The sequence below is a fragment of the Sceloporus undulatus genome, chromosome 5, assembly GCF_019175285.1.
Source record: "Sceloporus undulatus isolate JIND9_A2432 ecotype Alabama chromosome 5, SceUnd_v1.1, whole genome shotgun sequence".
NCBI classification, from domain to species: Eukaryota; Metazoa; Chordata; class Lepidosauria; order Squamata; family Phrynosomatidae; genus Sceloporus; species Sceloporus undulatus.
The window spans coordinates 28,656,788-28,671,262 of NC_056526.1; the positions used below are offsets into that span (position 1 = coordinate 28,656,788).

General features: G+C 40.5%; 1 protein-coding gene across 2 annotated transcripts in view; it reads left to right on the forward strand.

Annotated features, from left to right (window-relative positions):
- Positions 1 to 14,475, forward strand: part of CHST11 (carbohydrate sulfotransferase 11) — a 253,960-nt gene that overhangs the window by 101,712 nt on the left and 137,773 nt on the right. For both annotated transcript variants that reach the window (XM_042470390.1, XM_042470391.1), the window contains exon 2: positions 2,127 to 2,212. In XM_042470390.1, the coding sequence (XP_042326324.1) occupies positions 2,127 to 2,212 (86 nt within the window). The remainder of the gene's footprint in view (positions 1 to 2,126; positions 2,213 to 14,475) is intronic.

Here is a 14,475-nt window from a genome sequence, read left to right on the forward strand (position 1 = left end):
TCTTACCATTATATCTAGTGAAGTGCCTGCCTCTGCACCAGAGGCTATAAGATGGTGGACACAGGGATGTAGCCAGGATTTTAGGAAGGGGGTGGGGTCCAGACTAAGTGCCACCATTATAATGGGGCTTGGGTGTGGCGGCGCAGCAGCACGCACCATTCATTGGCTACGTCCCTGGTGGACAGCAAAAAGATATTGAAGGAGAGACATATGAAAACCACAATGTACACTAAATCTTGCAATTGTTCAGTATGATTTGGATAGAGGTTACTGTCTCATCGATAGTGATGTATCACTCAGATTGTCTTCTGTATATGGAAGAGGGAAGATTGCCATTTTCTCTCTTTTATTTACACATGAGCAATTTACCCTTTTAATCTACTACTGAGCAAAATATCTTGGGCTCATCCTGAATGATAGCCAACATCTTGAGACAGTTCTCTTACCAAAGTATGCTAAGGTAGTTCCTTTCCCAGTAGTAAAACTGGTCCTCCCCAGCTGGTTTATACTTGTCCTCCATCCTATGCTACACTTTTCCTCCCTACGCTGCTTCTTTGGCAGCCCTGAAGTGAAGAGGACATCAGATTAGGTGGAAAGTGAGCCTGCCTGGAAAGGTCATTCCAATTCTGGGATGTAACTCCTTGAAGATACTCTTTGCTGTGCTGACCCAACCGACCTGACTTTACCATTAAGTAGGTCAATGAGCAAGATAATCAATACTCCTCCTTTTCCCCGCAATGAAAATGGGAGATGCTGAAATGTGATTGGGAAGAGAGGAGAGACATCTAGATTGGCAAAGGGAGAAGTGCTCTGGGAATTTATTTGAAGAACAGAATATGCATTCCTGCAATAAATAATATACACAGAGGCATGTTAGTTCAACTTCAGATATTCTGCCATGAAGACACCTGGAGTGGTTAGAGCCATTAAAATGATTCGGAGGGTGGGAATAATACGGTCTCCCAAGTTTGCTGAACTAGAAGCCTCTAAGGCTCTTATCTTATAAGGCTAAAAATCTCATCTGTGTGTGTGTGCGCGTGTGTGTGTGCGAGCGTGTGTGTGAAATTCAGTAGTAACAAATAAATAATGAACAGTATGCTGCTCTTATATAATACCTCTTTCTGCCTAATGGCAGGGCCATCCTTGGATCATAACATTGTGCCAGTAAGAAATCAATGCTTATAAAACTCCATTAAATGTATTTTTGAAACTCGTAAAGAGCCCAAAGGCTGTCTGATCATTTCTTAAAGTTAAATTCTTTTTTGTCAGGTGAAAGATATCTCAGAAATCTAGTGTCATTATTTTTGAATTGCTGTATATACTCATGTATAAGTCTAGAAATTTTAGTCAAAAAATTGACCCCAAAAACCTAGGTCGACTTATCCACGGATCGATGTAAATTCTATATTATAACTATTATTAAAAAGGGAACCATAATAATAATAATAATAATAATAATAATAATAATAATTTTTATTTATATCCCGCCCTTCCAAACGATCAGGGCGGCTTACAAAAAGTATAAAAACATGATACAATCATAAATACAAGATTAAAAAACGCACAAATACAACAGCTTACAAAATTAACAAAATAAAATAAAATAAAATAAATAAAAATGCAAATAAAAATAAGAATAAAAAGCCCCCATAGCCCAACCTCATGGCCACGGAAGAGGAGGGAGGCCCACAGGATCTTTAATCGGGGAATGCCTGCTGGAATAGGAAGGTTTTGAGGTCCTTCCTAAATTGGGCCAGGGTGGTAGATGGTGAAAGGCAAGAGAGCAGTTTGCCCTAGAAGCACTGACCTCCCTCTATTCTCTCTTCCATCCAGCCTTTAGTGTGAGCCAAAACAGTTATGCTTGCCATAATTTTGTAGGTTCTTTGGCATTGTTTTCCTTTGCTTCATCATTTAGATCCATTGTTGCATGTCTCAAAATTTCACCTTCGACTTATCCAAGGGTCATATGAAAATCCATAATTTTGCCCCCTAAACCTGCCCTTCTTATACATGAAGTCAACTTATAGTCGAGTATATATGGTACTTATTGAATTACTTGAATTATGCATTGAAAATAATCTCAAGTTTGGAGCACATCACTCATTTTCCGTTTTATTTCTTGTCAGTAATACGTAGAAATCCATTTGGAATGGACATCTGCTGTCGGAAGGGGTCACGAAGCCCCCTGCAGGAGCTCTACAATCCAACCCAGGTGAGCCTCTTCATGCTGCTTCAACAATCATACATACAAATCACGCCGGTTTCTCCATCCTTTTTTTTTCCCTGAAGGATTTCCTACTTCATAATACAGTGTATTAAAACAACAGAAAGGCTTTGCATTTCCCTTGCAAAATGATGTTGCTTATCTGAGAGCACCAGTGAATTCTTATCTTCCCTGGAGAAGGAAATACAGAAGAGAGAACAAGTATACACATAACACATCTTAGTCTTTTAATGCTATTTTTCTTTCAGGATGTTATTTGCAAACAACATCCTCATCACTGAAATACTGCAAGTGCAAGAAGCTCAGGGAAATCATAATGGCTCCCAACTGTAACTAGAATTAGAAACATACTTTTTGGATTATAATTCCCAGGATCCTCCAGACTGCAAGCCAGTCGATGGGGGATTCTGAGAGGTTTAGTCCAAAAAAGTAACAGGACCAAGTTATGATTAAAATGTGGACATACTGATCCACATAGAATTCACACACTTCTTAATTTACTGAACAAGTAGTTTCTACCATGTACCAGCCATCTCCTTTCTGCTATACAGTATCTTTAAAGGAGAAACATGGATATGACACATATGTCTTCCCTTCAGGCAGTACAGAAAATACAAAGTTAGCACTCTGAGAAACATGTCTTTTTGTTAACATGTAAAGAATATGGATGAACACTGATCATTTGAGTTGTTTAGGCATCAAATGTTATTTTTAGGGTTTAGACAACATGTCACTTCAAGCATTCACATATTCATCTCAGATAATGTCCTTAGATCACCAAGAGTATTACTTAGAGGTGGGTTAGTAGGAAGCCCATGCTCTGCAGATGGGATTGAATGCTAATTTCCACCAGCACTAAACTGTCTGAAAAGTGAGGAGGCATGTTGGGAGTAGTATGTCAGCAGAAAAAGGTTTCCTACCCCTGACCCAGAAGAAAAGAAAGCATCCAAGTGGGTAACATTTTCATATTGCTTTGTGTGGGTGCTATTCAAAATTGGTTATGCTGGATAGCTATGAAATACAAGTGCTACCTTGACTATTACTTTCCATGTTTTCTTGTTGGTGGCCAGTGATAGCACAGAGGTACGTTGCTAATTCATGATATATGTTGAGTCTCCCTTACCCTAAATGCTTGGAAACAGAAGTGTATTAGTCAAAGTCTTTCATGGCCGGCATCCATAGATTTTGTGGGTTTTTTGGGCTATGTGGCCATGTTCTAGCAGAGTTTCTTCTTGACATTTTGCCAGCATCTGTGGCTGGCATCTTCAGAGAATGTTTACCTGGAAAGGACTTGGCTATATATATTGTGTGATCTGGAAAGGCAGGAGCAAATTGCATGTGTATTGTTGGTTGCTAATGGCAGTCCTCAGGGTGTGAGGGTCTGCACAAGAGGACTAATGTCTGTTTGATTAGTGCTCATTGTCTGCATGGGAAACCCCCTGACCCTGGGAGATTTCTCATTTGTATTTGTTTATCTTGCTATCGGATGCACAGGGAAGTCTTGAAATCCACAAACACTTGGACAATTTCAACAGGAAAGAGGAATCCCTTAAAGTAAACAAGGTTTGGCTACCAGTCCTGAAAGATAGCAAGATAAAGACAAATGCAAATGAGGAATCTCCAGGGTCAGGGGTTTCCCAGCAGACAATGAGCACTAATCAAACAGACATTAGTCCTCTTGTGCAGACCCTCGCCCCTGGGACTGCCATTAGCAACCAACAATACACATGCAAATTACTCCTGCCTTTCCAGATCACACAATATAGATGCCAAGTCCTATCCAGGCCAGCATTCTTGAAGATGCCAGCCACAGGAAGATACTCTGCTGTAGAACATGGCCACATAGCCCAAAAAAACCCACAAAACTATGAAGTGTATTAGATTACAGATTATATTATTATGTATTTTGAATGCCTATATGTGTATATACTGTATATATATGATGAGATATCCTGGAGAAGGACCCAGTCTAAACAACAAGTTTATCTGTTTTCATACACCTTATTACATATATCCCAAGGTAAGGTTATATAACACTTTTGATAATTTTGTGCATGAATAAAGTGTGAATACAATGAACTATCTAAAAAATAAAGGGGTCACTATCTTAGCCACAGATAAAAAAAAGTTTTGGCTTTGGGAATATTTTGGAGTTCTGGATAAGGGACTCAGCCGTGTAATGAGATTATGTCCTCATGCTAAGTTATCAATTGAATATAGGTAGTGTTTTGTATATATGAGCAATAATGGTAGTTAGACAGAAAAAGCATGGTGAATCCAGAATACATGTCTGCTTGATTAGTTCTACGTCAGCATGATGAACATATTTGCAGGATGTTTCCAGTTCAGCATCTGAATCTCATTCTCTTATGTTTCCAGCAAGCTTCTTTGATGGCATACTGTTGTTGTACACTAATCTGGAATAGCACGCACTTCCTGTTAGCAATGGAGGGAAAAACTGCCCATGGGAAGGAAAAATACCACGCCAACATTTAAACATTATAAGGTTTAACAGCTGCTGTTTATAATTATTCTATAATGAATCACATTTGTGAAACTCGGTAGCTATTAAGGGAGTGACTCGTAATAAATCTCATCATTAGATTTAACAAGGCAATAAATGATTCAAATCTGACTTGATTATGGAAAGCTCACTGCAGGCTTGCAAACCAAGTTCCCCTGAGTGATTCCCATTCCCCCTCCCCCAGGAAGGACCCATGACAGGTGAAAGATGTGTATTAGCCATGATACGGGATGTCAGTGTTTTTCTGTTCAGTATGATTTTGTTACGATTCTGCCACTTGAAGAAAATGGGAGAAGGTTCCTGAGAATGCTCCCTTGACATGAGTGAGTTGGGCTTGTCTTGCTAACTGGAATTGTGCTATAAAAACTTCAGCAAGAAGAAAGTGAGCCTGCCAGAAGGGGAAATAATAAATTTCAAATGCTTGTAGGGATGAGTGCCGAGAAAGGCAAGCTCTAACCTCTCTGACTTATCGCCTCTGAGTTTGCTAGGAAACATTCAAGTATGTGCTTGCTACTTTCTGTTCCCATTTCCACAGGTCATGGAATAGATAAACCATACAAAAGCATGAAAGGGGCCTAATTCTAGCATCTTTTCAGGCATGGTGTTTGTAAGATTTCCTGCCCTTGTATGTATGAACTCTTCTTGGAGCTGTACAGTTTCCTCCGCATTCTCTTCCTTTTCTAGATATGTCTTGACAAGGTATTCTGCATTAGGATTCTTTCCACATCTTCCTCTTGGGGGAGCCAAGTAGGTCCATGTTTGAATAAAGCCCGAGTTTCCACACCACTGTTGAACTAAGCGGATGACGTTTTTCACACATAAAGAATCTCCATCAGTACACTGGCATCTTCTGTTCATAACGCATTAAAGCAGAGCAGAGGTGGGGTGGGGAGGTGGGAGAGGGAAAGAAAGTCAGCCTTTTGGGCAGCGTTTGTAGGGCCTTGGCATGGCCGTATTCCCTTAGACGCTATATTGTTGACATTCACGTTCATTTCGAGGAGTGAAAATAGCCAGGGACACTGGGTGGAGGAGAGAGGTGAAGTGAGGTGATCATAATCCACAAAACAGTGATGCCTTTATTGGTCAACCAAATGCACAAAATACATTATGCAAACTTCAAAGCTCCATGGCTTCTTCATCAGGCAAAAATGTTAAAATCATACAGGAGGGGATAAAATTATGATGATGTTCGTCACAAGCCTGTATTTTGAAGATGTGCTGATTTCAGTTTTGGTGTTGCTGGAGGGACATTCACGCAAGCCGGCCCTCCTTCTCCTGGCCATGTGGGTACTTCAGGAGAAAAAGCAAGACAAAAAGAAGCTTCTCCTGAGATCCAAGTTGCATCATTTGTGAAGCCACAAACTCCTTAAAGAAAGATTCTCTTGTGGATTTTGGATGTTATTGTATTTTGCTACATGGCCAACATGGCTACATTGGATATGTTTTATGATATATCATAGGTGTCTTTCTGAATGTCTGTTGTTGCCTTTAATTGAGCAGTTTAGTATAGAGATATTTCAAAATTCATAAAGAGCCAGAAAACCTGAGGTGGGATCTATCTATCTGCTTTGTCATAAAACACGTGCCAGCCTAAGCCCTTTGTTGTTGTTGTGTGCTGTCAAACAGTTTCTGGCTCTATGGTGATCCTTTCATGGGATTTTCTTGGCAGGATTCATCTGAGGGGGTTTGCCATGCAATCCTCTAAGGTTGAGAGAGTGGATTTGCCAAGGTGGGCTTCCATGTCTGAGTTGGAATTGAACCTGTCTCCAGAGACATAGTCCAACACTCAAATCACTATACCCCACTGGCTCAAAGGACAACATGCCACTCCTGCTTTCCACAGTTAATGGGGTGGGCAGTTGGGAATATTTGTAATGGCTGTTTTCTGGCCCGCTTCCCTGTCAGTGGGACAGTAAACCACTCTGAATTTTTCATCCGAAACTTTAAAAGAGCATCCAAGTGGCTGAACCCATTTCAAGAACAGAGCTCAGCCCTTTGGCTGCATCTGCACTTGCGAAATAATCCATTTTGACACTGCTTTAACTACCCTGGCTCAGTGCTTTGGATTCTGGGATTGTAGTTTTGTGAGCTATTTAGCCTTCTTTGTCATAACATGCTGGTGCTGTTGACAAACTACAAATCCCAGAATTCCATCCATTGAATGTTAAAGTGGTGTCAAACTGCATTATTTCTGCAGTGCAGGTGTAGCCTTAGACATCTTCTTTAAAGTCTGGCTTGAAACCCAAGGTGGATTCACACTGGAGCTACCAACTGCCATTGCTTAAAATAGGGCAACACACATTTCTGTGAGGGCAATGGATTAGTTTATGAGAAGCAGGTCAGGCTAGTTTATGGAAGAAATGTGGACATTCTTCCCCCCTCCAAATTATCTGCCACCTGAGGCAGCTGCCTTATTGATCAACTAGAGGGCTGATCTTGTTAAGGGCCATGAAGGTGTGCATTGGGGACCACTGGACAGATCTTAGAACCATACAGTTGGAAGAGACTGCAAGGCCCATTTGCTCTTGGAATACACAGCTAAACTCTCCTGAAACATGGCCATCCAGCCTCTGCTTGAAGACCTCTAAAGATGGAGCGTCCACAATCTCCTGAAATAATCCATTCCTCTGTTTAACAGCTCTTACAGATCTAAGAAATCTCTTTCTGATGTTTAGGCAGAATATTTTTTCTTGCCATTTGATTAGTCTCTGGAGCAGCAGAACACATGTTTGAACCATCTTCTACATGACAGACCTTCAGAGATGGCTATCGTATCACCACACAATCTTCTCATCTTCAAACTAAACATATCCAGCTCCCTAAACTGTTCTTCATAGGGCTTAGTTTCCAGAGTTATGATCATCTTGGTCACCCTCCTCTGGCCTGTCACCATTCTTCATGAATGGTGGTGCCCAGCATTGGACATAATATTCCAGGTGAGACCTGCCCAAAGTAAAATAGAATGATATTGTTCCTTCCCTCAAATCTGGATATTGTTCTTTCCCTCAAATCATGTTGATGCAGCCTAGAATCACACCGGTTTTTGTTGCATCTTCTTACCTACTTTGACCCAGCTTGCTGTATCTGAGGAAAGGACTTGGCAAATTCAGTGCTTCACTTTACCTCTCCCTCTCCTCTGTCATGATTATTTCTCTCAGAGAGGGCAGAGATGATGAAAGAAAGAAGCTTCAGCAATGGGAAGCAGAGTTTGGCATGGATGAGAATACTGATGACCTGCTGGGGATGTTGCTTCCCTTCTGATCATCTCAGAATGCATCCTTACACTAGCCTTGGCAGTGCAAATGAGAATGGATTCAAGAGTTGAAGAAAGGCAAGCAGTGGCCTATATGGTTGTGTTTCAGGAGAGAGGGAAACCTGCTGTACAAATACCAAGTATTATTAAAGAAGAGTTGTGCATTTATTGCATGAGAAAAACAGTTGTTTAGGTAGTCCCTCTTTCTAAAGCGGAGATGGGCAACTTAGCACCCTAGAAGACTTTGGGGAGGGGGGGTTGCACCCTCCATCACACTCCCACACTGCAACCCACCCATCACCGCCACCACCACCACCACCATCATCAATTTGTATAGGGCGATAAATTTACATGGCTCTTTACAGAAACAGAAACAGTTCTAAACATTACCTCCTGCCAAAGGTGTACAATCTAAGGAATCCCCCCCCCCATGTCCACTGGGGGCATTTTTGACTTTTAAAAACCATATTAGGCTTTGGAGAGGCCTTTTTCTGACACTGTAAGTGACCAGAAGTCATATTTGATTTATTTCTGCTTTTTAAAAAAGACCTTTCCTGGGCCTAACAGTGGCCCAAGAAGTCTTTAAAGCATGGCAAACATGCCCATTAAAGGACATTTAGAGGCAACAATTACAGAACATTTTTACAAAAAGCATTTTTGACTTCTAGAGCCACAAAAATGGCCCAGATGTGGTCCATGGACTACACTTTGTTCTAAAGCTTTATACACAGTCAATAGGCTCGAATGGTTAAAGTGGAAACTGCTCTCTTCCTCAGCATGGAAAAGTTTTTTGTTTTGGTTTTTTGGAATACAGCTCCCAGAATCTTCAAACTTACTTAAATGTTGAGTGCACTCCCACACTTCCATCTGTGTACTGAAAGACTTACATAGAGCCATGCAGCCAACAACATAAGGCATCACAAAAGTCAATGACTACTGCTGTAAAAGTATGGAGAAAATGACAGGCAAATATTCATATGTGGTGGAATTAGAAGTTAGAATGAACTGAGTGAAAGAGTCCTAACTTCTCCTTGTTTCTTGTTTGTATTTTAAGACTTTCAAATTTAAATAGGCAGACTTACATTTTCAAAGTCTATTCTTAGAAAAGCAACACGTATTGTAGCATCTTGTAATTTGTGTGGCCTTGTAGGAATGCACTGGTCTAAAAATAAGTTAATTACCCACCAGCTCCCAGAGCTTAAGTCAAGTAAGGTTCCACATTTGCCAACAACATATTTGAGGCTTGAGCACATCTGTGGGTGTCACTGATCTTTTCACTCCCTTTGAAAACAGATCCAAATCATAAGCAATTAGTGACAAGATTTGGCAGAGTAACAGGAGACAAAATTACCACCTTTCTCCAGGAAGGGTCTTGAACCTGTTATTCTATGTAGGAAAAATTCTAATCAGATATTAAGGATATTTTCTTTGCATGACAATTTTCACATCCTTTTTCAAGTTTGTCAACAAACCCAGAAAAAATGGGCTTGTGTAGTTCCTGTTGTAGTTCTAGTGTCCTTTCACGTCATTTCCAATTTATGTCAACCCCAAGATGAACCTGTCATGGGGTTTTCTTGGCCAGATTTGTTCAGAGGGGATTTGCTATTGCCTTCCTCTGAAGTTGAGAGAGTGCGACTTGCTTAATGTCACCCAGTGGCTTTCCATGGATTCGAATCCTGGTGTCCCAGAATGCTAATTAACATTCAGATCGCTGCACCACACTGTGTCTTTTTTGGTTCCTCTAGTATGATACAAATCATATGTAGTGCTTGGATTTACTACATACTATTTATATTTAGGAATTCTGAAGCATTTAGGGGCAGGACTGAGATGTTACAATAGGCTTGGTATCTCCAAACCCCCCCCCCCCATATCAAAATGATCAAGTCCCATTAAATACAGTGGCATAGTAAAATGGTTGTTCCTTATATAAAATGGGGGGGGGATCAAGGTTTGTTTTTTGGAAATGATAATTTTAAAAAATATTTTCAGACCATGGATGGTTGAATCCATGGGTAAGGAATCCATGGATATGGAGGGCTAATTGTACTTAAGAATTATATATTGTCTTTTTTGCCTCCATCGAGGATGGCATATTTGGTTCTTCTACTATCTACTTTGTTCTCACAACAACCCTGTAAAGTAGGTAAGGGTGTGTGTGTTTGTGTGTGTGACACGGAAAGAGAAAGAGCATGCTTCTGGCCCCAGCCAGAATTTGGAACAGAAATTTAGAACTAAGTAGTGAAGCTTATTTTTGGTCACATACCAAAAGTATAAGTGAATGCCCATATTCAAGTCTGATTCTGATCTTGAAGCAGCAGTTATGGGTCTTGGGAAAGTGTCAGAGCCCAGAGATTTGGACTTGGGGAAAGGAAATTGGGTTTTTCCTGCCTTTTTCAGTACAGATTGCCTAGGAAATGTCCCTGTTGCCTTCATAGAGGAAATACACCAGGCGTGAAAGCTGTATGTTTAATCATAGAATCATAGAGTTGGAAGAAACCTCAAGGGCTATCCAGTCCAACCCCCTGCCAGCTTGTCCATTTCTGCTTGGGGAAAGAAGCAAAAGATTTGAAGAAGAAGACCGTGGTGTGATAAATGATTTCTAATTTACACAAGGGCTCCAAGTCATGAGTATAGGCTATGACTTTCTCTTTAAAATAAACTTTTTAAGAACAAAATAATACTTTCTTGTTGGTGACTTTCAGTTCCCTTAATTTCGTCATCTTTTTTTAAAAAGGTTATCACTCCAGTCTTATTCATTAATTTCTCATTGCTTTCCTGTGCCTAGAGATCAGCAGACCACAAAAGATGTCCTTCACAGCAATATAAAATGCAGAGTAATTGAGATTTCACTCTTCTGTAGCAAAGGAAGATAGCAACCTCGGCCTTTAAATACAAAGTTGAGAGCAAGAATAGCAAGTGTCTTTCATGTTCATCTGTCTCTTTTTGCAAAACCAGTTACCGTCAGGGAATATTACTGATAATGTATTTAAACTGGAAGAATTTACATTTCAGAGCAGTAAATTAGGACACTGTTTTTTATTTAATGTGCCACTACCCACATGTGGTCACAGAAGCCTTACTTGTGGCACTATTATTGGGAGCCATCACAGTGCTTGCTGTTTCTTTCAACTATACTAAAAACATATATCATAGGTTAGGAAATGTTTTTTAAGTAGCATGATGTTAGCAATTACTTTAAAAAACAAAGTAGTAACTCATTTGTATGTTGATTTTTATTTTTTGACAAAAATAAAATAAAGGTGTACAAAATTCTTCCAAATTATCCTATCTAAAACAATGTGGAATAAATGTTACACATTTCTTTTATTTTTTAAAGCAACAACATTACAGCTTATCATTGAGTAATGCTTACTTTGATAAAACAGTTTTGTAATAGAAGCAGTATGTCCAGTAGCAAAATGTTAGAACAAGTTAGGACAACTTTGTCGGGTCTGAGGACTAGTTTTCTGTCTCTGGGACTCTCTGGAGGCTTAACAGACTGCCAAAGCTGTCAGAGAACAAAAACAAAAAATGCCCAGATGTTGCCAGAAGCCCACTTCTACTCTGGAAAAACTGATATTTTTCATAATACTTTTTATTTTTGAAAAATGGTTAGATACTGAACAATGCAAGCCCCACTCCAGTCCTATTTAAAATGTGAATTTCCCCTCCTAGGGCCTTCCTGGAGCACTGTTTCACATTTTGTTTTTAAAAAGGCAGTCTGGAGTGCTCAAGGGCCACAAAAACAGCCTATGGGGCTTTCTTCACTGGCATTTGGGACGTCCTCCGGACGTCCCATTTTAAAAAAGGGGCGTCTCTTATAGACGCCCCTGGGCCTAGTACGGACTCTGTCCATACAAGATGGCGCCGGCTCTTCTACATGGCCGGCGCCATCTTTGCGTATCGGACGCTGAGCGTCTGTACGGGTCGCGTCCTTTGTGACGTAGCGAGTGCGCCCCTGGCGCCTCGCTACGTCGCAAACGCGACTCGAAAAGAAGCTCCATTTTGGAGCTTCTTTTTCAGTCCGCAGGGGAGCCGCGCCGTGTGGAGGCTTCGGTTCCCCCGCGGACTAGCCAGCGCCGGCGGCAGAGCGCCGCAAAGTGGCGGTATGTACCCCGCCAACGTGACTCCAGGCACCATTGTTAGGAACATTCATTATGAATGCTTCCAAAATGTAAAGCCAGAAGTAGAGTAAATGAAGTGACAATAGATTGTCTATTTAACACATGCAGTCTGCCAGCATTAACCACCGCTTTGGCCATTTAATTACTTTCCAGTATTTTGCAGTAATTGTGTGTGTGTATGTGTGTGCTATCAAGTCATCTGTCAACTTAAGGTGACCCCATGGATTTCATAGGGTCTTCTTAGACAAAGAATACTCAGAGGTAGTTTTGCCAGTTCCTTCCCCTGAATTATAGCCTACAGCACCTAGTATTCATTGGTGGTCTCCCATCCAAGTACTAACCAGGGCTGACCCTGTTTAGCTTTCAAGATCAGGATCTGGTGCCTTTAGGGTATTTAGGCCATTCAGCATTAATTCCTGTTATATATTTCATTCTTTGTAATTAAATATCCTACCTTTCCTCCAAATAGCTTAAAGCAGTGTAGACAGCTCTTGTCCTCACAACAAGCCTGGGTTGAAAGATTGACTGGCCCAAGGTCAGTGTTTTTGGCTCAGTCTCAGTCGAACACTCTAACTACATTGCTCTAAATATTGTTACTATTTACTATTTATAAGAGTATTTGAAGAGGCATGATGGATTAGACAAAAGGCCTGTCTAGCCCACAATTCAGCTCACACATGGGCTATCCAGTTGCCTATCTACAAGTAGAAGCCCATGAGCAGAACATGAATGCAAATGCAGCCTCCTTGTATTCTCCAGCATAGTGCTTCTCATACTGAAAGTAATATATACCCATCTGGTGTAGCAGCCATGATGGCTAATAACAGCTGTACTGCATAATTATATATTTCTTGGTGTTCTGTGCCTTCAAGTTGTTTCTGACTAATAATAATAATAATAATAATAATAATAATAATAATAATAATTTTATTTATTTATAGCCCTCCCTTAAGGCAAACCTTTCATGGGATTTTCTTGACAAGACTTGTTCAGAAGATGTTTGCCATTCCTTTCCCCTGAGGCTGAGAGCATGTGACGTGCCTAAGGTCACCCAGTAGGTTTCATGGCTGAGTGGTCTCCAGAGTCATAGTCTAACGCTGAAATCACTATTCCATACTGGCTTTCATAGTCATATATGCCCTGCAAGAGTTCACAGATGAAAATTGCAGCATACGTGACCAAGCAACATCAGAGTGTGGCCAAGATGAGAAAGATTATTAGTGAAAAAGAATAGGCAAGATACCAGAGGCTGCAGCAGTCTGATTTTGCCTGGGTCTACTGGAAATAGTAAGGGGATCGTTCAGCTATTGTTTTTTAGTGCAACTATGTGAATAATTTGACTCAAGCATTCTGGTTTTGTTGTAAACACTTTTTTTTATTGGAACCGCATCTCTGCATGTTACGTTGCTCGTACATGTTAGCACTGCGAATAAAGATGGAATCAATGATGCAGATGTATTCAAAACACGTTCAAAGCATGCTGAGTTTTATCCCAGTTTATCCTGGGTCTGTTTGTATCAGTTATTCACACAGTTGACAATGAAAATCTTTTAGGGAAACTTGGAAAAAAACCTGAGATTGATTTTTCGAGGTTAAGTGCCCACCTAAACTTAGACACATTCAAGCTGCATGTGAACAACAAAAATTCAACCCATATTCTACTGGGATTATTTTTGTTATCTGAATAACCCCAAATTTTGCCCTTCCTCTTCTCTCCCTCTCCTGTGGAGTTGAGTGCAAATTCAAGGAGCCCATGTGACACCGTGGTTAAATGTTGGTACTGCAGCCACAACATTGTGAGTTCGATCCCAGGGCTCCAAAATTGGTCAGTAAAACAAGTATTCAGCTTGTTGGAGAGCAACTGGCTTACAGATTGTAAACTGCTTAAAAAGTGCTGAGTTTACTATGAAGCAGTATAGGAATGCAAATGCTATTGCTAATGAGTTATCCTTTTGCACTTTGAACTCAATTTACACCAATGGAAATAAGCAAAGGGTAAAGAAGGAAAGTGGGAGGAGGGGAGAGACTTTTAAAAAGGAACTGAAAAAGTGGGATGACAGAGGATTAATTGGGACTGCCTCTACCAAATCAGGACAGTTGGAGGGTATTCTCATATAGTATATCCTTTAAACAGTAGCTATAAGTCTCCTGTGAACCATAAATAGATGATGACCTTCAAAACAAAATGTTGCCTCTTTTTTTCCTGAGAAGTGTTGCAAATGAAGCTGCCATGTGTGACCGTATTTTTCAAAGACACAGAAGCCTACCACGTTCTCTGTCTCAGAAGCCTCATGAAACTCTAAACTGTAGACACATGTAGCTCATAATCTTAATCAGTAGAATTTGA